Genomic DNA, 26,412 nt, shown 5'->3' with positions numbered 1-26,412 from the left:
TGTTCGGTATCCACGCCTGGTGTAACCGGAGTTCTCGCTGCGTCTGGAACGCGAAAGTGACCTATGGAACACAAACTAGAGTGGCTGGTGTGTGTAAAAAAAGCAACCAACGCGTTTCATCCATATCTTGGACTTTTTCAAGGATACTGCTCAGTGTAATACAGCGATTCTATATACACTGCCTCCTTCACTGATTGGTTAAAAAAACTTTATTGGTAAAACAAGTTAAAATGGTTATGTTTCTAGCCATATACCGATGAATTACTCTATATGTGAATTTAAAACAAAAATTGGATAAAAGTTTATTTAGTAAAATAGACATATTAAAATATATCCGGGAACCGTATGTTACTAGTGAATGAGCATAATCTCTCACCTATTCTGTTAATAATGCAAGTTTAGACTTAAAAAGGACCCAAGGTCAAAATCAATATTAAGGCTGTGCGGTATAAGAGATTTCATCAAAGATGGAGAACGAAAGACTAAGAATTATACAAAGGAAATGGATAGTAACTTCATATTGGCCACAAGCAACCACCACGGAAATTGCATTAGTAATATTCTGAAAGGGCAGTTCATGATGCTTAACTGTCCTGATTCAGACGTCTTTACTATCCAGGGGGACCTTGTTTTACCAATAAAGCTTTTTTAACCAATCAGTGAAGGAGGCAGTGTATATAGAATCGCTGTATTACACTGAGCAGTATCCTTGAAAAAGTCCAAGATATGGATGAAACGCGTTGGTTCTGTTTTACACACACCAGCCACTGTAGGTTTTGTTCCATAGGTCACTTCCGCGTTCCAGACGCAGCGAGAACTCCGGTTACACCAGGCGTGGATACCGAACATCGGAAAACAGAAGGAGCCAAGACCAGGACCGCTTGTAGGGATTACTAGGGTGAGATTTCCAGGTCCAAGCAGACTATGCTGCGAACAACGCTACTGTTTCTCAAAAAGAGCTATAATCATTAAGCCCAGGATGTGAGTCTGGATCACTTGTTTTTCTGTCTATTTTATTTCTTTGCTAACCACTAATATATGTCCATTCATATATAGAAGCATTATTATATAACTGTACTTTGCGCCCTCTACTTGTGTGTTCGACTTATTTATTTATGAGGTGCAGCACCTATTCAACAAGAGCACCGTTTCCTTTTATTTGCTCAGATGGAATTTAGCGTCTCAAGAAATACCAGAATGACTTTTCATGCTGATATTCTACTGTTTAATCTCAATGAATGAAATCAGACATTATTAAAGTGTTATTTTATGCTTTTTGGGTTAATTAGGGTAAAGATCTAACTCTTTTTAAGAAAGAAGTGAGGTGTGATCAGCAGTGTAAGGAGGAGGAAATCTCTACAGATATCAGCACAGGTCAGTAATAAACACTTATTACAGAAATGTGTCACATATTCTCCTTGTTCAGTCACTACAACAATCTCTTATTCTACATCCTTCTCTGTCAGTACAAAATAATGTGTAAATGTATCTGCCCAGTGGGGGAGTCAGCAGCCATCAGCCCCTATTAGACTCCTGCTCTCCTCCTCACATCATATCATTGTGCTACCAGCCCAGAGATCTGACCAGTCTCCTCCTCACACTCTCTGGTGATTCTCATACATCAGGAGCCATCAGCCCCTATTAGACTCCTGCTCTCCTCCTCACATCATATCATTGTGCTACCAGCCCAGAGATCTGACCAGTCTCCTCCTCACACTCTCTGGTGATTCTCATACATCAGGAGCCATCAGCCCCTATTAGACTCCTGCTCTCCTCCTCACATCATATCATTGTGCTACCAGCCCAGAGATCTGACCAGTCTCCTCCCCACACTCTGGTGATTCTCATACATCAGGAGCCATCAGCCCCTATTAGACTCTTGCTCTCCTCCTCACATCATATCATTGTGCTACCAGCCCAGAGATCTGACCAGTCTCCTCCTGACAATCTCTGGTGATTCTCATACATCAGGAGCCATCAGCCACTATTAGACTCCTGCTCTCCTCCTCACATCATATCATTGTGCTACCAACCCAGAGATCTGACCAGTCTCCTCCCTACGGTCTGGTGATTCTCATACATAAGAAGCCATCAGCCCTTATTAGACTCCTGCTCTCCTCCTCACATCATATCATTGTGCTACCAGCCAAGAGATCTGACCAATCTCCTCCTCACACTCTCTGGTGATTCTCATACATCAGGAGCCATCAGCCCCTATTAGACTCCTGCTCTCCTCCTCACATCATATCATTGTGCTACCAGCCCAGAGATCTGACCAGTCTCCTCCTCACACTCTGGTGATTCTCATACATCAGGAGCCATCAGCCCCTATTAGACTCCTGCTCTCCTCCTCACATCATATCATTGTGCTACCAGCCCAGAGATCTGACCAGTCTCCTCCCCACACTCTCTGGTGATTCTCATACATCAGGAGCCATCAGCCCCTATTAGACTCCTGCTCTCCTCCTTACATCATATCATTGTGCTACCAGCCCAGAGATCTGACCAGTCTCCTCCCCACACTCTCTAGTGATTCTCATACATCAGGAGCCATCAGCCCCTATTAGACTCCTGCTCTCCTCCTCACATCATATCATTGTGCTACCAGCCCAGAGATCTGACCAGTCTCCTCCCCACACTCTGGTGATTCTCATACATCAGGAGCCATCAGCCCCTATTAGACTCCTGCTCTCCTCCTCACATCATATCATTGTGCTACCAGCCCAGAGATCTGACCAGTCTCCTCCTGACAATCTCTGGTGATTCTCATACATCAGGAGCCATCAGCCACTATTAGACTCCTGCTCTCCTCCTCACATCATATCATTGTGCTACCAGCCCAGAGATCTGACCAGTCTCCTCCTGACAATCTCTGGTGATTCTCATACATCAGGAGCCATCAGCCACTATTAGACTCCTGCTCTCCTCCTCACATCATATCATTGTGCTACCAACCCAGAGATCTGACCAGTCTCCTCCCCACACTCTGGTGATTCTCATACATCAGGAGCCATCAGCCCCTATTAGACTCCTGCTCTCCTCCTCACATCATATCATTGTGCTACCAGCCCAGAGATCTGACCAGTCTCCTCCTGACAATCTCTGGTGATTCTCATACATCAGGAGCCATCAGCCACTATTAGACTCCTGCTCTCCTCCTCACATCATATCATTGTGCTACCAGCCCAGAGATCTGACCAGTCTCCTCCTGACAATCTCTGGTGATTCTCATACATCAGGAGCCATCAGCCACTATTAGACTCCTGCTCTCCTCCTCACATCATATCATTGTGCTACCAACCCAGAGATCTGACCAGTCTCCTCCCTACGGTCTGGTGATTCTCATACATAAGAAGCCATCAGCCCTTATTAGACTCCTGCTCTCCTCCTCACATCATATCATTGTGCTACCAGCCAAGAGATCTGACCAATCTCCTCCTCACACTCTCTGGTGATTCTCATACATCAGGAGCCATCAGCCCCTATTAGACTCCTGCTCTCCTCCTCACATCATATCATTGTGCTACCAACCCAGAGATCTGACCAGTCTCCTCCCTACGGTCTGGTGATTCTCATACATAAGAAGCCATCAGCCCTTATTAGACTCCTGCTCTCCTCCTCACATCATATCATTGTGCTACCAGCCCAGAGATCTGACCAGTCTCCTCCCCACACTCTGGTGATTCTCATACATCAGGAGCCATCAGCCCCTATTAGACTCCTGCTCTCCTCCTCACATCATATCATTGTGTTACCAGCCCAGAGATCTGACCAGTCTCCTCCCCACACTCTGGTGATTCTCATACATCAGGAGCCATCAGCCCCTATTAGACTCCTGCTCTTCTCCTCACATCATATCATTGTGCTACCAACCAAGAGATCTGACCAGTCTCCTCCTCACACTATAATTTTGCTAATACATCAATATATTGGATGCCACCACTGTAGTTCCATCACTGATGAATGGGGTGAGATCCCGCCATTACCCATGATCATCCCTGTCTATTAATACCGAAATGCTCGATTAGAGATCAATGTGTATATTAACACAGCAATACTAAAACAAAATAGCATCTGATTCAACTAAGAAAACACAGAATTATAACCACACAACTGACGTTGCGCAATAGCTCTCCATGCTTTGATTTTTATAGTATGTACTGTTGCTCTTCTTCAGATCTGCCTCTGTATCCTTTTCTGTTTTATGCTTCCTTCCAATTATTGCTCATCTGTGTCTTGCTCCATTTTCCTTCTCTGTCCTGATGCTCTCCCCCGCTCTGTGCTTGTTTACATGAAGGCCTTAATCTAAATTAGTAGCCATTGGACTATGCTACATGAGGTTGACCAGAGGGACATAGAGAGGCTACTTCACTGTTTTCTTTTGCCACCTATGTGTTCACCTGGAGAACTTCAAGTAGTACAGACCCATTTATAGGACGTGCTGCTAAATTTGCCCAAATCTACTCTGCTTCTATGGCTCCAGTGATTTGATAGACATTGTGGTCGGAGAATATTACTGACTTGAGAAATGTTACTCCCCAAAGTCTGCATTTCAGGAGGAGTAGTCCAAAGTGTCTAAGCTACTTGCATGTTACTGGATCTATGTATTGTGCTTGGTAATACAGTTGTGTTCTATGTTAAGACTATGTTTTATATCTTCAAGAAAAGTCATTTTGGCTTTTTGGACATTTATAATTGTGTTCATAATTGCAAATTGAAATTAAACATTTGAATATCTTGAACTCTATACTAGTATGACAATTTACTCAATGTATAAACACGACGTCCATTTACATACATTTAATTCCAGCAGATGGACGCAATAGCAGGAATATTTCGAAGGAATGGCTCATCTTGTATCCAGATTTTAAAATAGAAGATACCATTATACAAGATTCTCCAGGAGATCCGCCTATTACTCTAAATATACATCCAGCACTGCACAGTGCAGATATATTATCTGATCCCTCTAATCTTGATGGATGTTCTCCTTATAACTCAGATATTGTTACACACAGTACAGCTCGTACAGGTAATACAGTGTTTCCCTCTCGTGAATGTGGTGATAGTTTTACAAGTCAGTTAATCTTTGTTAGTCATCAGAGAACTCACACAAGAGAGAAATCATTTTCATGTTCTGAGTGTAGGAAATGTTTTACAAAGAAATCATATCTTGCGCAACATCAGAGAACTCACATAGCTGAAAAACAATTTCCGTGTTCTGAGTGTAAAAAATGTTTTTTTTATAAATCACATCTTGCTCAACATCAGAGAACTCACACAGGTGAGAAACCATTTCTATGTTCTGAGTGTGGGAAATGCTTTACACAGAAATCATATCTTGCTAAACATCAGACAACTCACACAGGTGAGAGACCATTTATATGCTCTGAATGTGGGAAATGTTTTAGAACTAAAGCACATCTTGATAAACATAAGAGATCTCACACAGGTGAGAAACCATTTCCATGTTCTGAGTGTGGGAAATGCTTTACACAGAAATCAGCTCTTGTTAACCATCAGATGACTCACCCAGGCGAGAAACCATTTCCATGTTCTGAGTGTGGGAAATGCTTTACACAGAAATCAGCTCTTGTTAACCATCAGATGACTCACCCAGGTGAGAAACCATTTCCATGTTCTGAGTGTGGGAAATACTTTACAGCTAAATCACATCTTGATAAACATCAGAGATCTCACACAGGTGACAAACCATTTCCATGTTCTGAGTGTGAGAAATGCTTTACACAGAAATCAGCTCTTGTTAGCCATCAGATGACTCACACAGGTGAGAAACCATTTCCATGTTCTGAGTGTGGGAAATGCTTTACAGCTAAATCGCATCTTGATAAACATCAGAGATCTCACACAGGTGACAAACCATTTCCATGTTCTGAGTGTGGGAAATACTTTACTCATAAATCAACTCTTGATAAACATCAGAGATCTCACACAGGTGACAAACCATTTCCGTGTTCAGAGTGTGGGAAATGTTTTATATATAAATCAGCTCTTGTTAGCCATCAGAGAATTCACACTGGTGAGAAACCATTTCCATGTTCTGAGTGTGGACAATGCTTTATAAATACATCACAGCTTCATAACCATCAGATTATTCACACAGGTGAGAAACCATTCCCATGTTCTGAGTGTGGGAAATGGTTTACACATAAATCAGTTCTTGTTAGACATCAATATATTCACACAGGTGAGAGACCATTTCCATGTTCTGAGTGTGGGAAATGTTTTACTCATAAATCCGCCTTTGTTGAGCATCAGAGAACTCACACAGGTGAGAAACCATTTTCATGTTCTGAGTGTGTGAAATGTTTTTCTAAAAAATCAGCTTTAATTACACATCAGAGAACTCACACAGGTGAGAGACCATTTCCATGTTCTGAGTGTGGGAAATGTTTTACTCATAAATCCGCTTTTGTTGAGCATCAGAGAACTCACACAGGTGAGAAACCATTTTCATGTTCTGAGTGTGTGAAATGTTTTTCTAAAAAATCAGCTTTAATTATACATCAGAAAACTCACACAGGTGAGAGACCATTTCTATAATCTGCTGGGTGTTAGAAATGTTTTAAATGCAAATTAGCTTTTTTTTTTACACATTAGAAAATTCATTTAATAGAGATGCAGCAATATTGAAATTATTGTAAAAGCTGTTTATTTTATTAATACAAATTATAAAAAGACTCGTAAAAATATGTACAGAATGTATACTTATTAGACATCACTGAGTTATGGAGCACAAATCAAAGCTCCACACACACAGTATATTAACATGATATAATGTAATCATCATCCATAGACATAGGTGGAATGTGTGTCATCAACAGCAGACTGGAGAAGATCGCTCATGTGTGGAACTTATTCCAGTTTCTTTATTATATTATATATCGCCATCACTGTCCACAGTACTAACAAGACCACATTGTAGTTATATAGGATCCTAAGTTATCCCAGTAATGAGCTGCAGAAATGTGGGCCCACAGTGCAAATATAATATTGTGACTGATCCATTTATATGGGGACATGCGTGGCCTGGTGGGTAAAGCTGCATCTGAAAAACTAAAGTGCAAAACTGTTCCTTATGGGAGGAGCTAAGACTTCTATTGCCTCGTTGTTTTATAATTAAATGCTCTCTGAGTCATTTTTTTCCAGTTGGTAAGTTATCTCCAGTGGGTCTAACAATTCTATGGTTGGATTTTCCTGGTAGAAAGGTTACTGATAGATGGATCCCTCTTCTCCTTCCAGCAGCCGGATCTCTTCTACTTTCTAGATAGTAAGAACCTCTCTCGCCTTCTCTTTGGAATTAATTCAGAAAGTTAAGGACGTGTTTAATTGACATTGTGACAGCTGCTTCCCTTTAAATAATAACATACAGGATTTTTTTGTGGAGATCCCACAATCTGCTATAGATGGGGCATGTTTTGTTATGGAGGTATTGGACCTATGTGGTCTTTGTAGAGGTCCAACCTGGATGGAGACTCTTTAGCAGTGTAGTTTAAGAAAGGTATAAGACTACAAGCAGCGATAAAAGACAACATGCACACCCAAGAGGACAATTCTAATTTCTTAAAAACACTCAAAAGCACAAATTAAAACTAAAATTTCCACTGCACTCAGATATGGGTTACATACTGCAAACACAAATATATCTCACAGGGGTATACAGTAATGGAACCTTCTTACTACAGCTGTGATTTACTAAGTGCAGTATGGACAGCGTAACACACAGTGGGGAGAGCCGTTTTATGGCCTGGGCCAAGATTCAAGAAAATCCAGCCTATCGGTTCACTATGAACCAGTGACATCACTGAGGGACTTCATGAATCGATTGGCTGCATTCTAAAGAATGCCTACAGAATGGCAGTCTGTGCTGTTTGTCAGTGACAATTGTGCTGTAATGTGCCACCTTAACCATTAGAACAGTGTTTCCCAACTCCAGTCCTCAAGGACCCCTAACAGTGCAGATTTTCCAAGTGACCAGTGATATAATTATACCACCTGTGGATCTTTCAAAATGTCAGTTAATAATGATTACACCTGTGCTCCAGCAAAGAGATATGGAAAACCTGCACTGTTAGGGCTCCCTGAGGACTGGAGGTGGGAACCAGTGGTTTAGAGTCTTATATGTTCTGCTTTTACTTTGCAAGTTAAAGTTCATTGCTATTTTTTTGTTTATATAAATATAATATAATATTGTGTACTGCAGTTTGTATACTCACTAATGGAGAATGTTCAAGTTCAGTTTGGTTTAATTTTTGTATCTATACTTTGTATTCTTTATATACTGAATAAGTAAATGAAATAACAGTACAGTGCATTTATGGACATTACATACCATTATATGATCTATACACAAATAAGGTCATAAAGTATATAATTACCATCATGTTGACTTCTTGTATTTTGTTCAATCATTTAAACAAGATAAAAAGGGAAAAATGATGGAATGGATCAGCTGATAAGGGGACAGCCTTTATAAAGTAACGAGGGGAGAGTGAGTTTGTGTCAGTGTGTGGTGGGGTCCCAAGTTCTCTGTGTTGTTTTCTCAATAAAATATATTTCCTCTTCCTTTGTGGCAGCATACACTATGGGTTAATCCTCACTTGTGTGTGAGTCAGAACAGGAAAGAAGATCCACCTGCTGGGTATATATAGCCAGGCCTCCCTCCTTTATGTGTCTTGTTTATGAGAGTTCTAGGTGTTATGGGTTTAGCTATAGATGTGGTACCGTGGGACAGATTAGACATGAGAAATTTTCGGTTACATTTCTAACTAATTATTCTAAGTAAGTGGAACAGGGATACACAATGCCTTATTTCCCTGACAAAAGGGCAAGACAGGGTCTGCCATGGTGGACATTGGCAAGCGCTGTGGAAAAGTGCATATAGTCATCACGACAGATGCCAGCTAATACAATTGCGGCACCACATAAAGCACAAGGTCAGTGGAAAGAACAGATAACCACTTTAATCTGTGCACTCATCCCCCTTATATTTGAGGACAGATCATTTATTTATTTCCAGGACCTCACAATCGGTCGATACTTCAGATTACATTCCGAAATTCAAGCAATGGTGGTGTCATATATAAACCATCAAGGGGGCACAGAAAGCCATATTATTATGGAGATGCGGCCTCTACTGCTTTGGGCAGAAGGCAGCTTGGCAGGCTTGAGGCACCAGGAGCCATCAATATCGGAGCAGATTTTCTGAGACAAAATATCTTACACCCAGTGGAATGGGCATTCAGCAGGTAAGTATTTCTCAAACTTGTTGAACAGTGGGGCCTACGTGGCAATATCCAATAAGGCCAAAGTTATATTTTGCCAGTTATGTGGACAAAAAAGCAGATGCTGTGGAAGCCTTCTCTGTGAAATGGCACATCAGTTTGCGTTATGTTTTTCGCCCATGCACTTTATATCCCAGGTCTTAAAGAAAATAAAAAGGGGGTGTGACCTGGCAAACTAACATGTCAGACATACTCTGATATAGCTCCTCATCTAGAGAACCTCCAGCTTTATCTTGTGGTTTCCCCTTCCTCAACTTTTTTTACAGTACATCTACGCTCATCTTACCCCATGGGATATGCCAGAAGGCAATTTTTGAGAACCGAGAGACCTGTGTGTCTCTGATACCAGCTTGGAGGCTATTTCCCACCAGTTGGCGATTGCACCTCCTCCGGCAAGTTCCATCACCAGGGGCCGGCTTCTCTGTTTCTTCAATAGTGTGACCCCTGGATTACCTGTCCCTCTGCCTTGACTGATTTGAGAGGATAACAGAGTACACCCGTGCCCTACCACTTGGACACTGAGATGCTCTTGCACTCGCCCTGCCTTCTACCTCTCTATGCACACTCCTGCCCCTGTATCACCACCTTGCTTGGTGCCTTGTCAGGAGGACACTGTGCCAGCTTCCCCTCAGCCGCACTTTCAGAGTGCAGGCTTTCTGCTGCGTTTTTCCTGCCAATCAGATCATCTGGGTTCACCTGCCTGACGTGTCCACTGGTCCTGTGATGGAAAGAGGAGCGTCTCTGCAAACACCCTGTACAACTCACCCAGGTTGGAGATCCAGGGTTCTATCGCTCACTCCCATCTTCTTGGCGAAGTGCTTGCATACCAGATGCTGGATACTTGCAGTGTTCTGCTCATTTGGGCTTCTACTCCTGCAGCTTGCTTTGCAGTTGAGCCAGAGGAAATTGATTTTCAAGTGCTGTCTCTCCATAACAGTGTGGTCTGATTTCCTATTGCTCACCTAGCACCGGTCAGTGACATAAAATTATATACTTTGCTATCATAGTTGTTTCAATACCCTGACCAGCAAGAATAATCCACTATGCCAACTTTGGGTGTCTTCAACTGTTACTGCATACCATACTCTCTGTATCCCTCCACCATAAAGTTCTCCCTTATGTTCTAAAGGCCCCTATCGGACATTTAGGGGCAATGAACCTCTTCAAGTGGCTTTTGGAGAATGGAGGACATTGTATTACACTAGACAACCTGAGATGAACATATGTATCAGTTCCGACAGGAACTTAATGCTATCTACAATCAACAGGAAGACATGGATAATCAGGCCTGGAGGAAAAATTGTAGGATCAAGGGGATCCCCAAATCTATAGAACCAGTTCATTTGGACCTTTACCTCAGGAAACTTTTCTCCAAACTGGCCTGGAAGTACCTGAAAAACAGCTCCTCCTAGATCAAGCCTATAGAACACTTAAACCTCGACTACAAAATCAATCTCTACCAAGATATGTAATTCTATGCTTTCTCTTCATTACGGCTAAAGAATCTATTCTGCAACCAGCAAGGAAACTGCAAATCCTAACCTACGAAGATAATTCCCTTCAGATTTTCCAAGACTTCTCCCACACTACTCTAGCTAGGAGAAGAGAACTCCAACCTCTATCCTACTTCGTAGGATTGGTCCTTCTGATTCTAACCAATAGAGTAACAATACTCGGGACCACCATGGATAGACTCCCAAAATGCTCTAAACCACGTACTCCAGTCCCCTGAGTATTTGGCCAAAATATCCCTTGAACTTGGAATGCCTTGATTATGCTACTGGATCCCATTAGTTTTGTCCGACGTGATACATGTTTCGTCTTTTGGCAACCTGCTCCTGATCTAATTATTGATTTTCTATGAAGCCCTGGCGGACACTACTATGCTTAGATAAAAGATGTCTTGACACCTTCCAACCTTCAGTCCTCTAAGCATTCCCCAAGTTCTCCCATTTTTGATATTTTGACTGCCTCTACAAACTGCACCACTGGTGACAAGCAGCCTCAATATTTTCATTATACACACTATTCTGGTTACTGAGGAGTGTAAGTTTATTTGAAATATTTTTTTAGTGTCATGGACTTAACTCTGCTAGGAATAGGACATATGAAGGATGCCCCTTGTTTGGTATATTGTTTTTCCATCTGTTTGTTTTTCTCTCCTCCCCTCTACCGCTAGTGTCTCTCTCCTATCTACGGAACCTGATTCCCACAACAAAGAAGATGGGATCTGATACAGTTACATGGAAGCTGCCAGTGTATCAGGACTTAATTGCATTTAGTGGTATTGTTACTTGTTTGTACGTACCCTAGGTATAATGCGTATTTAAGGCCACTTAGGAGCCTTCTCCTGCCTTTCTCCCTCACCCCCCAGTCTCCCGTCTGGTTTTATTACCCTTTCGTTGTTTGGTTATTGCTAGTCATGTCCCCACAGAGTAATGGGCTCACTGTAGTCGCCCAGATTTTTTGCTCATCACTTCTCGTCCGCAGCCAGCACTATAGAGAGATGGACATTGGTACACTTGGTCACCTTCTTTCTTTTCCTTTGACCATTTTCCTTCTCATCCCCTGGTTGTCACCTTACTTTCTGTCCTTTCTGGGGGTTTTTACCAGTTCTGGTCTGCTATTGCACAACCAATGACCTTCTCATGACTTTAAATATTATCTGAAGGGCCTCAACTTTCCCCCAAAATGATCTAAACTAAACTCCTCTCTTCTAGCTCTGAAGGGTGACCTGGACTTCCTTCAGGAGACTCACTTTATCAAAGACCTCCACCCCAAACTCAAATCTAAAAATTTCCCCTTGAGTTACCATGCATGTGATCTCAAACAGAAAAAATGTTGAGTAGCAATTGTCGCATACCACCTCACCTTTGACCTCCTAGAAGGACAAAGAGAGTAGATTCCTGATCCTGGTTGGTACTTTAAATAACCTTCCCTGCACTCTTGAATACCTTTATAATCATCATCATCCTCACCATTTATTTGTATAGCGCCACTGATTCTGCAGCGCTGTACAGAGAACTCACATCAGTCCCTGCCCCATTGGGGCTTACAGTCTAAATTACACACACACACAGACTACAAGTATGTTTTTGGAGTGTGGGAGGAAACCAGAGCACCCAGAGGAAACCCACGCAAACACGGGGAGAACATAGAAACTCCTCACAGGTAAGGCCGTGGTCAGGAATTGAACTCATGACCCCAGTGCTGTAAGGCAGAAGTGCTACTTAGCGACTGTGCTGCCCCTTTATGTCCCAAACTAAGACCAACATAAATTCTTCAATTAGGATCCTTGATGGCGCACATTAGCAGGGAGCACTAATTGTAAGAGGGGACTTTAATGTTGTCTTAGCTCCAAGTATAGACAGAACCCCCTTTCATGAGGCCCTGTCTGTTCAGAAAGACTTCCAGAATTCTAAGGCACTACAAGCATTTCTCCTTAACCTATATAATTCGTGGAGAGTCTCTGACCCTTTAGCCAGAGATTACACCTCACCCTCAAACTTGCCTCTTCCTTAGCCCTGAGACCTCACAAAGCATCCTGGACAATTAATGAGTCTCTATTCCATAACAGAAATACTGTCACTTACTTAAAATCTCTCCTTTCTGAATATTTAGAAATGAACGATACTCCAGAAATCTCTCCAGTGACCCTATATAGGATGCCTATAAGGCAGTTCTCTGGGGTCATCTTATATATAGACCGGCTAAGACCAGGCAGCTAACCGACCCATTACAAGCTTTGGAATTACAACATAAATCTACTCCAAACCCCAATATTCTCCAGAACATCAGCTCTGTCAGAGGAGAACTTATTTTCGCCAAATATAGTACTTCACAGCAGAAATGCGAGGAGGTTCGCTCTGTTTCCATGTCTTGGTAATTAAGCATCTAGCAGCTGCAAGAATATGGGAGGCCAGTTTTGCAGAAGGGGCATGGGAGGAGAGAGAATAGGAGGACTCTGACTCGATCCTAAACGGAGAAGACAACGTTGTTACTAACATTTTTTATATTGTAGGTTGGGAAGGGATGGAAGAGGAGTGGGGCCTGGTCATCATGGGCAGGGGGTAAAAATATTTTGGTGAGGGGTGGTGGGAGTCTGCTCATAAGTCAGAAGATAGATGGAATGCTAAAGAGAATCATTCAAGGGGGGATTAAAATTATAGATATAGCCAGGGTGCCTAGTCTTGATGAAATGTTTCTTCCTTGTCATGTAAATGGTGGGTAATCTTCTCCATCTGGGCAAATTTAATATCAGTGTACACTGGAATTATATTCTAAAGCAGCTGCTGTTGAAATCACAATGCTCTTCAAAAAAGAACTGCAACAATATTACATACCAAACTTGGTTGTTATGGCAATTACACACGTTGAAACATTTGCTTAGATGACACAGGAATTATATACTGTTCACTAAAGCTCCAAAATCAACTGTGTTGCAATATATAGTACCATCCACGCTTGTCCGCTTGGTGGAGTGGTGCAATACTTAAATGACTTCAGCTGTTATAAATAGGCTCTCCCACCTCCGTCTGAATGAGCCCGCCAAGAGTGTCACCAATGGTATGTTGTACAAAAGAGATTCTGAAGACTTTCAAGTAGATATAAAACTGACAAGGATTTGTCTCGTTGTAATAATCATAAATCCAGGTTGTCTCTGACAAAGCTTCCCATACAGTGTTATCGTCACACAGAGTATTTGTTGAAGCCGTGCAATAGCTGGTATTAAAGTTGTTAAAGTTGTCCGTCTCTTGGGGCTGTTTCTCCGTTTATTCCACTCTGTTGTTGACCCCCTTTGCTGTGCGTCAGACTGGCTCCATTGCTTGATAAAGACACCACAGACAGGCATCAGCTCACACATCCACTGCAAGTGGATGTGAGGGAAACATTGCAGCTCATACACTATATTAGCACTGTGCATGGATCCCATTCAGCTTTAGCAAATGGACAGCAGGTAACCTCTCAGGCAAGCAGCCAAATGTGAGGTGTTGTTTCATCAGCTACACAATAGTTAAAATGAATCAAATGATGTTAATGCCAGAGTAACAAGCTCAAATCACTGACGCGTTTCGGAATAATAAGTATAACTTCTACAGAAGGTTGTAAATTAAAACTGGTATTTTGTCTGCATGATATAGAGCAAAACAGCACACCTGTACAATTAGGATAATTGATAGGTGGTACTATGGTTTAGGACTAAGGAGAATTACAGACTTTTGATAATCCCATCAAACCTAATGGCTATACAAATAGCTAAATATATATGCATATACATACACATATACATAAACCAAGGATCATCGAATAAATAGATATAATATATTAAAATAGTAAGTTATAAAATGTGAATTGACTGAATTATGATAAAAGAAAAAATTAATATTATGCAATATATTAGGTTATTTTATTTTTATTAAGCAAAAACCAAGTTATGTCAAAATAAATAATGAATTCATCATATAATACCATTCAGACCTACAGTCTCATTTAAACCATTAGGGGACAGACTTTCTAACTCATGAAACCAGAACGCTTCTTGTCCACAAAGCCTCCTGTAGCGTCCCCACCTCTCTCTTTTATCTTTATCTGTTCTCTTCCTTAAACTTTTAGATGAGCTGAATCTGAATGTCTGGACACACTATGATTCTTAAAACTCTTTGTAACATTTCTTTTATGTTCCACAAATCTACCCTTTCATTTTCTTGTGGTTCTACCTACATATTTTGTGTTGGGTACTAAACCCCCCGATGCTGGAAACCCCGACAAGACTCACTGCGACATCTTCACTGCAGATCCTTAGCAGCACAACATATTCTTAATCACGGCTGTTTACCAAACTGACTTGGAGTGAATGCGATGAATTAACAGCCCGGCAGCGCAGAATGACGTGGATGTGTGTGCCGACACTAATCTTTCTACACTTAAGGGGGCAATTGAAAGATGCTCCGCCTCTACAATGTTTTTTAGTAAGGCTTGGATAACATATATAATAAATTCTGTATTACAAGTTATAAAGCTTTTAATACAACATGTCTTCTTATTTACAGTAGAAGATTCTGTAGTTTTGTTTTCTAGGTGTCTACATGTGATATAATGGATCTTCCCATATTTATAACACCCAGACGGTTTTTCTGGAATGCAGCTTTTCTTATTTTCGCCTTCATCTAAATTATTTATTTTATTATAATTTCTCTTTATTAGAATAAAAAAAATTGGGAGCCAAAATGTTCCCAAAGTTGTTAGCCTTCCTAAAGTTAACTACTGGATTCTCGGGTAAATGCAGTTTTAAAAGACTGTCATGTTTTAATGCAGAATCATTTTTCTTAATAATATTTCTAATTTCGTAGGATTGTATGTTACATTTGGTAACAAAATCCACACTGTTATTGGGGGTTTCAAAGCCTCTTTTTCTTCTTTGATGTTTGTAAAGTTTCCCTATCCATTACTTCTACTTGCTCAAGAGCTTTATCAAGAAGAGGAATCTGATAACTTCTTTCTTTGAAACTCTCTAATGTGTTCTGTGCTTGTACTTTAAATGTAGTTACAGGGAACAGTTACGCTTCACTTGCATGAACTGTCCCTTAGCTATATTTTTACTCCAAAGTTTATGATGCCCACTTTTGTAATGAAAATAATTGCATGAGTCCACATCTTTATGAAATGTGGGTGTCATAATCTGTGTGCCTTGAACCGAGTGAATGTTAAATTATATAGATATTAGTTAAGATGTGTGACAATTGTTTGTGCTGACAATTCGTCCCCTTCCGAAATAATAAAAAGATCATCTATAAAACGGCCATAGTGAACCAGGTTCACAAACCAGTCACTATCCCAAATAATGTGGGATTCAAACCTCCCCATATAAAGGTTAGCGCAATTGGGCACAAACCTAGTTCCCATGGCCATTCCCATCAACTGTAAATAAATCATCATCATCAAATAAAAAATAATTGTGTGTAAGAATAAAAGAAATGGATTCCAAAATAAACTTATTTTGTGGATCCGAAACCGTATCTGTACGACTTAACTAATAACCAATAGATAGAAATCCTAGATGATGCGGTATATTTGTATATAAGGATTGAACATCTAATGTTAGGAAGGCATAAGAATCCTTCCAAATGCAATTTTTTTTTACAGAATTTAGTAAATAAGTGGAATCACACAAAAAAAGAACTCTGGATTGTAAATAAAAATCAACATGGTGATAACAGGATGGACCGTTTCTGTCACCTGTCTTAATCACAAATAAGCATTACTGTCGCAATAGGAGGAGTCTGCTGCCACCACTAGGCTCCTACATCGGCACCTAAAACTGCTTAACTGGGTAACTGTCGCTGCTAATGTACCCTCTCACTGAGCACTTGGGCTGGTACACCTGACCTCTTCCTGTAGTCAGGTGTACAGGGTCACTGTGGATGGTTCCCCTGGCCAATTATACTGACCAGAGCTGCTGGGTAAAAGGGCAGAGTATCGATGCTAAACGCTGGCTTCCAACCTCAGAACAGCCGGAGAACTGATTAGATTTGGGTCTAATCTGCAGGTCACAGGAATTACACCAGGGAAGTAGTTGCCAAAGCAGGATTTTGAAGCAAATGATGTTTAATAGCTCAAGTGTCCTAATAAGGACAGTTACATACACTAGTAAAAGGGACTAGTGATCTCCAGAAGTACAGATGGTATAATACATTATATGGTCAAACAGCTCCCCTTTTTATACAGATTCTGACACAAATCCTGGCAGGGGGTATACCAGCCCCCTGAACCAACATGGCTCTTCAAAGACGATGAGGTGGATATACTGAGGTTATGAGGTGGACATACTGAGGCTATAAGGTGGACATACTGAGTCTAGGAGGTGGGCATATTGAGGCTATGAGGTGGATATACTGAGGGTATGAGGTGGGTCATACTGAGGCTTTGAGGTGGGTCATACTGAGGCTAGTAGGTGGACATACTGAGGTTATGAGGTGGACATACTGAGGATAGGAGGTGGACATACTGAGGCTAGGAGGTGGACATACTGAGGCTAGGAGGTGGGTCATACTGAGGTTATGAGGTGGACATACTGAGGTTATGAGGTGGACATACTGAGGTTATGAGGTGGACATACTGAGGCTAGGAAGTGGGCATACTGAGACTAGGAGGTGGGTCATACTGAGGTTATGAGGTGGACATACCGAGGCTATGAGGTGGGACATACCGAGCCTAGGAGGTGGGCATACCGAGGCTAGGAGGTGGGACATACCGAGGCTATGAGGTGGGACATACCGAGGCTATGAGGTGGGACATACCGAGGCTATGAGGTGGGACATACTGAGGCTAGGAGGTGGGTCATACTGAGGATAGGAGGTGGGTCATACTGAGGCTAGGAGGTGGACATACTGAGGCTATGAGGTGGACATACTGAGGCTATGAGGTGGACATACTGAGGCTAAGAGGTGGGTCATACTGAGGTTATGAGGTGGACATACTGAGGTTATGAGGTGGACATACTGAAGTTATGAGGTGGACATACTGAGGCTAGGAGGTGGACATACTGAGGTTATGAGGTGGACATACTGAGGTTATGAGGTGGACATACTGAGGCTATGAGGTGTACATACTGAGGCTAGAAGTTGGTCATACTGAGGCTATGAGGTGGACATACTGAGGCTAGGACTTGGTCATACTGAGGCTAGGAGGTAGATATACTGAGGCTAGAAGGGTGGACATACTGAGGCTAGGAGGTGGGACATACTGAGGCTATGAGGTGGACATACTGAGGCTAGGAGTTGGTCATACTGAGGCTATGAGGTGGACATACTGAGGCTAGGAGTTGGTCATACTGAGGCTAGGAGTGGACATACTGAGGCTAGCAGGTGGGACATACTGAGGCTAGGAGGAGGGTCATACTGAGGTTATGAGGTGGACATACTGAGGCTATGAGGTGGGTCATACTGAGGTTATGAGGTGGACATACTGAGGCTATGAGGTGGACATACTGAGTCTAGGAGTTGGTCATACTGAGGCTAGGAGGTGGACATACTGAGGCTAGGCGGTGGACGTACTGAGGCTATGAGGTAGGACATACTGGGGCTATGAGGTAGGACATACTGAGGCTATGAGGTGGGTCATACTGAGGCTATAAAATGAGGCTATAACACTTCTGCCCCCCCCCCTCATCACACCTCTGTTCCCCCTCATCACAACATACTTAACTTACCTTCCTATGGTCTGGTCTCCCTTTTGTCTGCAGTTCCTCTCACCGCAGCTCTTCACTGACAGCATCGGGACATGATGATGAAGTCATGCCCAACAGTCAGTCAGTGAGGAGGGGGGAGCCAGGCACTGGGTTAGGGGGTGGGCAATTGCCGTGTCCCCTCCCCCCGGATCTGCCCTGGAAAAGAAGCAGCTGCTCTGCTTCTCTAAGAGGAAGCGATGCGCTCAATGCAGCACTGGCTGTTAGATGGGAAAATTAAGCTTCAGGTCGCAGATCGGCGGTTTCCGGGCACGTGGAAATCCCCTTGCGTGCGCACTTGCCCTATAAGGCTATAAAGTGGGTATTATGAGGATATCAGGTGACCATTTAGAGGTCATGAGGTAAATATTATGAGGCTATGAAGTGAGAATTATGAGGCAGGCTTTATAGGGTATGATGTGGGCATTAAGAGGATATTAGGTGAACATTATGAAGTTACAAGGTGGTGGTTAGGAGCCTATCAAGTCTAAAAAGTGTCCATTACAGGTCTGATGTGCGGAGGAGGGAATTAAGAGCCTCTGAGGTGGGCAGTGGTAGACATTATGTCGCAATGAGCACTATGTGCCTCTGACATGGGCACTATGAATCTATGAAATGGGCATTACAAGTCTATGAAGATGGTTAAATAACTCCAAAAACATACTGGTAGCTTAATTGACCCAATTCTGTGTGTGTGTGTGTGTGGACAGGGACTGATGTGAGTGAGTTCTCTGTACAGCGCTGCAGAATTAGTGGCGCTATATAAATAGCTGATGATGGAAGTAGGAATTCTGAGCTGGGATTTAGGAGCCTCTGAGGTGGAAATTATGAAGTTGTAAGGTAACCATCACTAGGATGTGAGGTAGGCATATCCCCACTAGGCCACCAGGCAGGGTGAGTAGGAAGACATCGATACAGATATAGTTCATATTTATACAGAGGCGCACTGCTCCAGACATTTACATTAAACCTTAAGGTGCCATAGTGCTGGGCATTAGACTGGCCCCACAGCACATGTGATGTATGTAAAGTGAGGGCCACATGAGACTATGAGGTGCATTAGGACACTGTAAGGTGAACATTAGAAAGCAGGCAGTATGGGGATATGAGGTGAGCACTGTGAGGCTATGAGACAGGTATTATGGAGTTGTAAGGTAACCATTACAAGACTATGAGGTAGACATCCTGAAGCATACTGCGCTATGGATCCTGTGAGATATTAATCTCCACTGGACAACCAGATACATCTTTGTCTATTAAATACACTGAGGGTATGGGGAGCAGTAGGAGGCGGGTATTACTGAGGTGGGAATACAGCGGATCTGTCTGGAAATCGTGTATCTATTGTTTATATGTTATATATTTAGCATTAAATCTCATTATATACCGGCTGCCGTCCTGTGCGTTCCACACAATGTCCCCCTGTGCGTTCCACCCACTGTCTTCCTGTGCGTTCCACCCACTGTCTTCCTGTGCGTTCCACCCACTGTCCCCCTGTGCGTTCCACCCACTGTCTTCCTGTACGTTCCACCCACTGTCCTGTGCGTTCCACCAGACTGACTTCCTGTGCGTTCCACCCACTGTCCCCCTGTACGTTCCACCCACTGTCCTGTGCGTTCCACCAGACTGACTTCCTGTGCGTTCCACCAGACTATCTCCGCCTCTATAACAAAGACCGGAAGTGGTTTTCTTCGGGTCACCGTTGAGTTGGAGAAAGCAGAGAGGAGGTTTTGTTGTTTCTGGCAACAGGTGATGATATCTATTATTATTATTATTAATATTATACAGGGAGAGATCTGTCTCTGTTGTCAGTTTACTATACTTACAGGTGGAGCAGACTCAGGTTATTATTATGTTACAGGTGGAGCAGACTCTGGTTATTATTATACAGATGGAGCAGACTCTGGTTATTATTATGTTACAGGTGGAGCAGACTCTGGTTATTAATATGTTACAGGTGGAGCAGACTCTGGTGACCAGTTAACATAATACCGATGGAGCAGTCTCTGGTGTTCTGTGATTATATTATAGAGGAGTATTTTATTTCTACCGTGGCGCTACATAGCTTTGTACTTCTAAGGGGGCATTACTTATCATTTTATTATTAATGGGCGAGTAATATTTATTGTATTACTAATAGGGAATCATGAGTACTTAATTTACCTGGTACGCACATGGGTACCAGGAGGGGTCCAGGGATTATTTAGCAATAAGCGGCGGTTTAGCAAACTGCTCCTTAGTAAATGGCAACGGCTTGTCTAACCCAGGGAGAGATTACAGCGAGACATACTTTTCTTTTGACTGTTACACTTTTATCACATACCTATAAAATTGTAATCTCTCCATCTGGTGTATTAGTCCTGTCTCTGTTACTTAGGAAGTGGCACAGCTCGTGGACGAGCAACTCTAATGGGATGGTCACCAAGATAGATTCCCAAGGCCAGAGGTGAAGCCCCCTGCAAACCTTTCTGTAGTGAAACACGGGTGCACTCCTGTTCGGGTGAACCCTGATCAAGGTATCTTACACCCCAAGGCTCAGCCAAGCCTCTTAGGAAAGGAGCATACCAGGTCTAAGCTTAACTTTAACTTCCATCCTTGGGTAGGGTAATGTAGGTTCTCATAGTGGGCACAATCTATGATGGAGTCAGCACTTACTGATGTATCCTTGGACTCTGGAAGTATAGTAACTGTGACAAGGTCACGCTAATGAGCCCAAATAAGGGATAAAGGAGAAGAAGGACCTCAACATCCTGTCACTGATGACAAAGGAAGGAGATCGGTGTAAGGGATGGAGGAGCTGAATATAAGGACAGATCACAAATTGATCTACTATCTCTATGGAGCTGCTTTATGTCAGTATGCCTCCACATAACCATTTCACCATGTAGTATACCTCACCTTCTTTCATCCTCCATCTCTCCCTTTGTTGATTCTTGCCCGCAGATCCCCTTACATTGGCTCACCCCCATGTGTCAATCATTTGTCTGCCCATTGCCCTTTAGATTGTGAGCTCTAATGAGCAGGGCCCTCTTCCCTCCTGTTCTTATTACCTATAACCTTTTTTTCCAGGCTATCAGTAGCTGTGGTGAGTTGTAGTGTTATTTGTTTACTGTATTGTACTGTTATACCATGTACTGTTTTGTTTGCGATCTGTACGACATTGCAGACCTCATGTGGCACCCTATAAATAAAGATTAATAATCTTTGTTTCCACTCGAGAATCAGACAAGATAACAGGCTGTGTACAACGGGTACCTGTTGCACTTCTTTAGAAATAACTTTTGTGGTTTGGAGATGAGGCCTTGCTCAGGTAGGTCAACAAGCACTCTCCTACTCTAGGTACAGTTCTCTTTCTCTATGGCATGATTATACAGTACACCACTCTTTCTGTGGTAACTACACTCGGCTCCTCTCACACATTAGCAACTAGATAGTTGCAGTAGTTGGTACAGGGTCTTGTTCAGTTGTCAATCTCCTGTAGAGATTCCTCCGTTACTAATTTGTAAAACATCAAGCACCTGCTGCTACAGTTTAGGGAGGCTTAAGACCCTAAGGAGTTCTCCCGAGAGGAAGATGAGTGAGGTAGGCAAAGACTTTTACCCTGGGGTTTCCTCATGCCCTGACGAGGACTCCAACATCAACTGGGGATTGAAGGACTTTGTATTGCTCTAAATAACCTCAGCTCTCCTTGATTAAGGACTGCAGGGAATCTGGATCCCTATCTGTGCACTATTTAGGAGATAATAGAAACAGACTCTTTCCTTTCCCTCTGAAGAATTTTAGGCAAGGTGTGGTTCAGTGTGATCATTAGTTCAGTTTGCAGTGCCCTTTTTATTCTCTACCTTCTAAAGATACGGGGAGATGGAAATCTCCACCTTAGGCAGATGCTCCCGTTGTTTGCCTCCCTAAGACCACTTCCATTCTGATTGCTACTTTAAGGGTTAGCATGGATAGAGGACACCTTTAAGTTTCTTTACAAGGCAGCAAAGACCTTCATTAGACCCTTGTCAACTTTGGCTCTGGTCAGAGCTATTGGCAAAAGGTTTGCAGTCTGGCAGACTCTGACTGGATTTGCTGTCTCAGGCGAAGCATATCTGGGAGAAGCCACCATCAATGAAGGGCTCTTTGGTCAGCTTCAGCTGTCTTTGCATGCAGTTCTTTCTTGCTTGGACTTGGGATGCAGATGAACAGCCTAGGACTCTGGAATCTTTGCTATTCTCTGCAGAACTTTTTGTTTGGAACTGATCTAGATAAGATTATTATCCTAGCCACAGGCGGAGCGAGTTCCCCCTCCCTGTTCTTGTCTTCAGACCTAAGGGTCTTAGGTTTCATGCTTATTGTCCCTCAATGAGGTCATGCAGTCATGACTCCAGAGAACAACCTCCACTCTTTGTGGTGGTCTTCAGTGCTAAACAGACTTAGCCAGGCATCCAAGTACCATCCCTGCTGAAACTCAGGCGGCTCGATAGGAAAGTTACCCACTCGGAATCTCCCTTGGTGAACTCCGTCTGACTTTCTCACTACAGATGCATGGGGGTTGCAGAACAGGAGTAGTGGTTCCAGTTCCGGAGGGCAAAAAGATTAGGTTTTTCCTCTAATCTCCTTCTATTCTAAACCTGTTACCCCTGTAAATCCAACTTTGTTCGGGTTCGAGTTCTTGAGGACTGTTATCTGTCAGCAATGAGCAGAGTTAGTCCTTGGACACCTTGGAGGGGTTTTTGCATGTTCCAATCTGGGAGTGACACTAGTGTCTCCTCAAATTTACTGTAGGGTCCCATTATTTTCCATTTGGACTCTGCCTTGCAGCTTGTCTTTAGTGCTGTAGCTCTTACCAGGATCAGGGCAGTAATGACTGCCCTTTAGAGATCGAGAGAGACTGCCTGTCATACCTCCTCAATCTGCAGATCAAGGCAGGGCATTCTCTTGCCTTGCGGAAGGCTCATCTTCAGGAGAGGTCCAGACCTTTTTATGTGAGCAGAAGGGTCTTCCTGGGGCTGCTCTTCAGTAAATCCAGCAGAGGGTGGTCTTAACTGAGGACATATCCCTCTCCTTTCAGGGGCTCGCATAGACTCTGTTTGATCACAGTCCGCTGTCGTTTCACTTCTGTTTAATAGTTTTATGTGCATATGGTCTCCTTCTTTGAGGCGATGTCATTTGCACGGTTTTACTAGAGAGAGTTTTCAGATCAAGCATATGGAACAAATTTTACCATCTTCTGCCAAGTCAGTTCGTCAAACTGTCTCCTAGGTTGTGCCAGTCACTCATAAGGTGGCCAAGGAGTAACTATTCTGTTGGGGTGCCCTTTTTACTTGGGATATAGACACTATTGTCCATGGATGGCATCCTGGTAGGCTGCCATCCTTGGGTTCAGTTCAGGGTCTTGGGACACCAGGGATTCAAAGCTTTTTGTCATAGTCAGAGCACGCTGTTCTGGTGAGGAAGGGCCATTAGATGTAATCATACTGTGCCACGATGGTGACATACCTCAATCATCAGGGAGGTTCCAAGAGTGACCTGGCTTTGAGAGGATCATGCAAGAACTTTTCAGCCATTGCGGCTGTGTTCACCCTGGGGGTGGAATGCTCGCATGCAGATTTTCCCACATATGCCCTTCTCCTTGGGATGATGTAATCCCGGTTGAGCCACTTGGTGGAGTGCCATTGCACCTGGACAGAGCATTCACAGGCATTGCTAGTAGACGCCATGACGGTACCATTTGATTTCCCTCTCTTTTTCCTGTTTCCTTTTGTAGCGTGCTTCAGTGGGTAACCTTGGAAGTCTTATGGAGCCCTCTCCAGGTATTACTGGTGGCACAGGACTAACTGCGAGGGTCCTTCTACATGGACATTTCAGTGTGGCAAATGGTTCGTTGTGACGTCTGCCTCTAAGACCAGACCTGCTGGATGAGCTTCTTTTCTTCTCCAGAGTTTCCTTGGCTGGCTTTCAGAGCTTGCATTTTGATGCTGTGATCTATAAGGCCTAGGGCTTCCTTGACAGCATGGTTCAGACCATGTTCTAGGTTTTGGCCAGGATTTATCTCAGTCTTTAGAAGGTCTATTCATCCTAGTGCAAATGAAACTGGTTTCCTACCTCTTCTTGTCAGTCTGGCCGTTTTTCTCTCTACTTGATGGCGGGTTCCCCCTTCTTTAGATATCAACATGGTGCTCACAGCACTTTTTATTTACAAGTGATGGATTCTGTGGTAATAGCTCCTTAGCTAGACTTCCTTCCTCTTGGCTATCTCCACAGCTAGGAGAGGTCAGAGCTAGGACTCTGGCTTGTGCTGTGCACTGCAAATTTTGAGAGTACCCACTCTTAGGGAGGACGTACCCAGCGTATCCAGAGTCACCAATTGGGGACACTGGACACCATCCTGTACACTCCTTGTTCTCTCCTCTGTCTTTTGTTCTGTCCTCAGTGCTGAACTTCCTGACTGACTTCCAGGGTATAGAGGAGGAGGAGCTTATGTTTTCAGCTCCAATTTTAAAAACGCCCAAGCTCCTGTCACTGCACTCTATACCCCAGCATATACAGTGTCCCCATTAGACACGGAGAAAAGGATTTTAGTGTAAGCTTATATTCCATATTTGTATATCAGGAGTGTATTCACAATTGGATGAAGCCGGCAATATTATTTGTCACCGTGAGCTTCTGTCAGATCCAATATGGAAACAATTATATTACAGTCTTTGTACCATCTGGCTTACTTTGTGTTTCTTTATAAAATGTACAGTGATATAACCTTGCTGGTGTTACACGGAGCATTGTCTTGTACGTGGGGCATCTATAATATTTACACTGATATTCTAAATGAAGTTTACCGTAATAAGTTATATTTGTTTTTCCTATTTTATTCCTGCCTGTATTTTTTCACTTTAAATCCAATGCGCACATCTGTGTCCACAGCAGGCACAGTAAGTTTTATAGTGGCCTTAGAATGATTTCTTCATTTTAAGGTTATTCTTCCCATGATCCTCTCCACCTTGGCTAACAGGACGGTGTCCGTTCTCTCTGTGATACTTTCTCTTCTGTCTTGTCACCTGCACAGCTGTAAACAAGGAGTCACAGATAAAAGTATCAGTCACAAACTCACAGAGAAACAGCACCGAAAGGAAAGTTGCTCAATCAATGTATCAGTCACAGCAGGTGATTGAAGGGGTGGGTCACCCAGAAAGGAAATCACAGAGGTTGTGATATTACATTGGTGGTTTTAGTTTCTATAATTGAAACAAAGATGGCTGGAGCTGCTGAGGAAATGCTATATACGTGTATATATATATATATATATATATACATACATACATACATACATACATATATTCATTTTACTATATGTACAGCCTATAAGGTTTGGAGGTGTCATTGTCTATTTCTCCATGCAGGAGGGGGAGTTTTTAGATGGACAAAAGGATCTGTACAAGGATGTGATGATGGAGAATCACCAGCCGTTCACATCACTGGGTAAGAGGAGACTTTCATTTATTGTAAATGTGAGTGGTTTTAAAAAACATCAATATACACATTATCTGGTCATCACATATAAACAATGTATTCAGTCACTGTGTGTCTCCTACAGATGGATCCAGTAACAGAAATACCCCAGAGAGATGTCCTCGTCCTCTTTATTCACAGGATTGTACAGAGGAAAATCACAGTAACCCACAGGAGTATCAGGTAGATGGGATTTAGGGTTTCATCAAATACCAAAATACCAAAGTGACTTTTCACTATATGATCTGTAGAGCAGCTGTGTATGTTTAATACACTGATATTAAACACTTTAATCTCAATTGTTGACATCAAACATTATTAAAGTATTATTTTATTGTATTTTTGGTTAATTAGGGTGCAGAACAGTCTGATGTTAAGTTAGAAGTTATAGAG

At 42.6% G+C, this 26,412-nt stretch overlaps 2 protein-coding genes and 1 long non-coding RNA gene across 10 annotated transcripts in view; 2 read left to right on the top strand and 1 right to left on the bottom strand.

Moving 5' to 3' along the window:
* Positions 1-8,404, top strand: part of LOC142160094 (uncharacterized) — a 341,050-nt gene extending 332,646 nt beyond the window's left edge. For 3 of the 5 annotated variants that reach the window (XM_075215036.1, XM_075215035.1, XM_075215034.1), the window contains exon 7: positions 4,811-8,404. In XM_075215036.1, the coding sequence (XP_075071137.1) occupies positions 4,811-6,564 (1,754 nt within the window). In that variant the 3' untranslated portion in view covers positions 6,565-8,404. Of the gene's footprint in view, positions 1-1,289; positions 1,375-4,810 lie in introns of all 5 variants that reach the window. The other 2 variants (XM_075215041.1, XM_075215040.1) reach the window with 2 other exon arrangements.
* Positions 1-26,412, bottom strand: part of LOC142160075 (uncharacterized) — a 282,721-nt gene that overhangs the window by 150,689 nt on the left and 105,620 nt on the right. The window lies entirely within an intron of this gene.
* LOC142160135 (uncharacterized) lies at positions 20,203-26,172 on the top strand. Its single transcript, XR_012693059.1, has 3 exons — positions 20,203-20,277; positions 25,911-25,989; positions 26,105-26,172. It is a non-coding gene; the product is annotated as an uncharacterized LOC142160135 (long non-coding RNA).

This window comes from Mixophyes fleayi, chromosome 6 (assembly GCF_038048845.1).
Source record: "Mixophyes fleayi isolate aMixFle1 chromosome 6, aMixFle1.hap1, whole genome shotgun sequence".
NCBI lineage: Eukaryota > Metazoa > Chordata > Amphibia > Anura > Limnodynastidae > Mixophyes > Mixophyes fleayi.
Note: the sequence above shows the minus strand (reverse complement) of the source record. Positions and strands in the feature narration are given on the sequence as shown.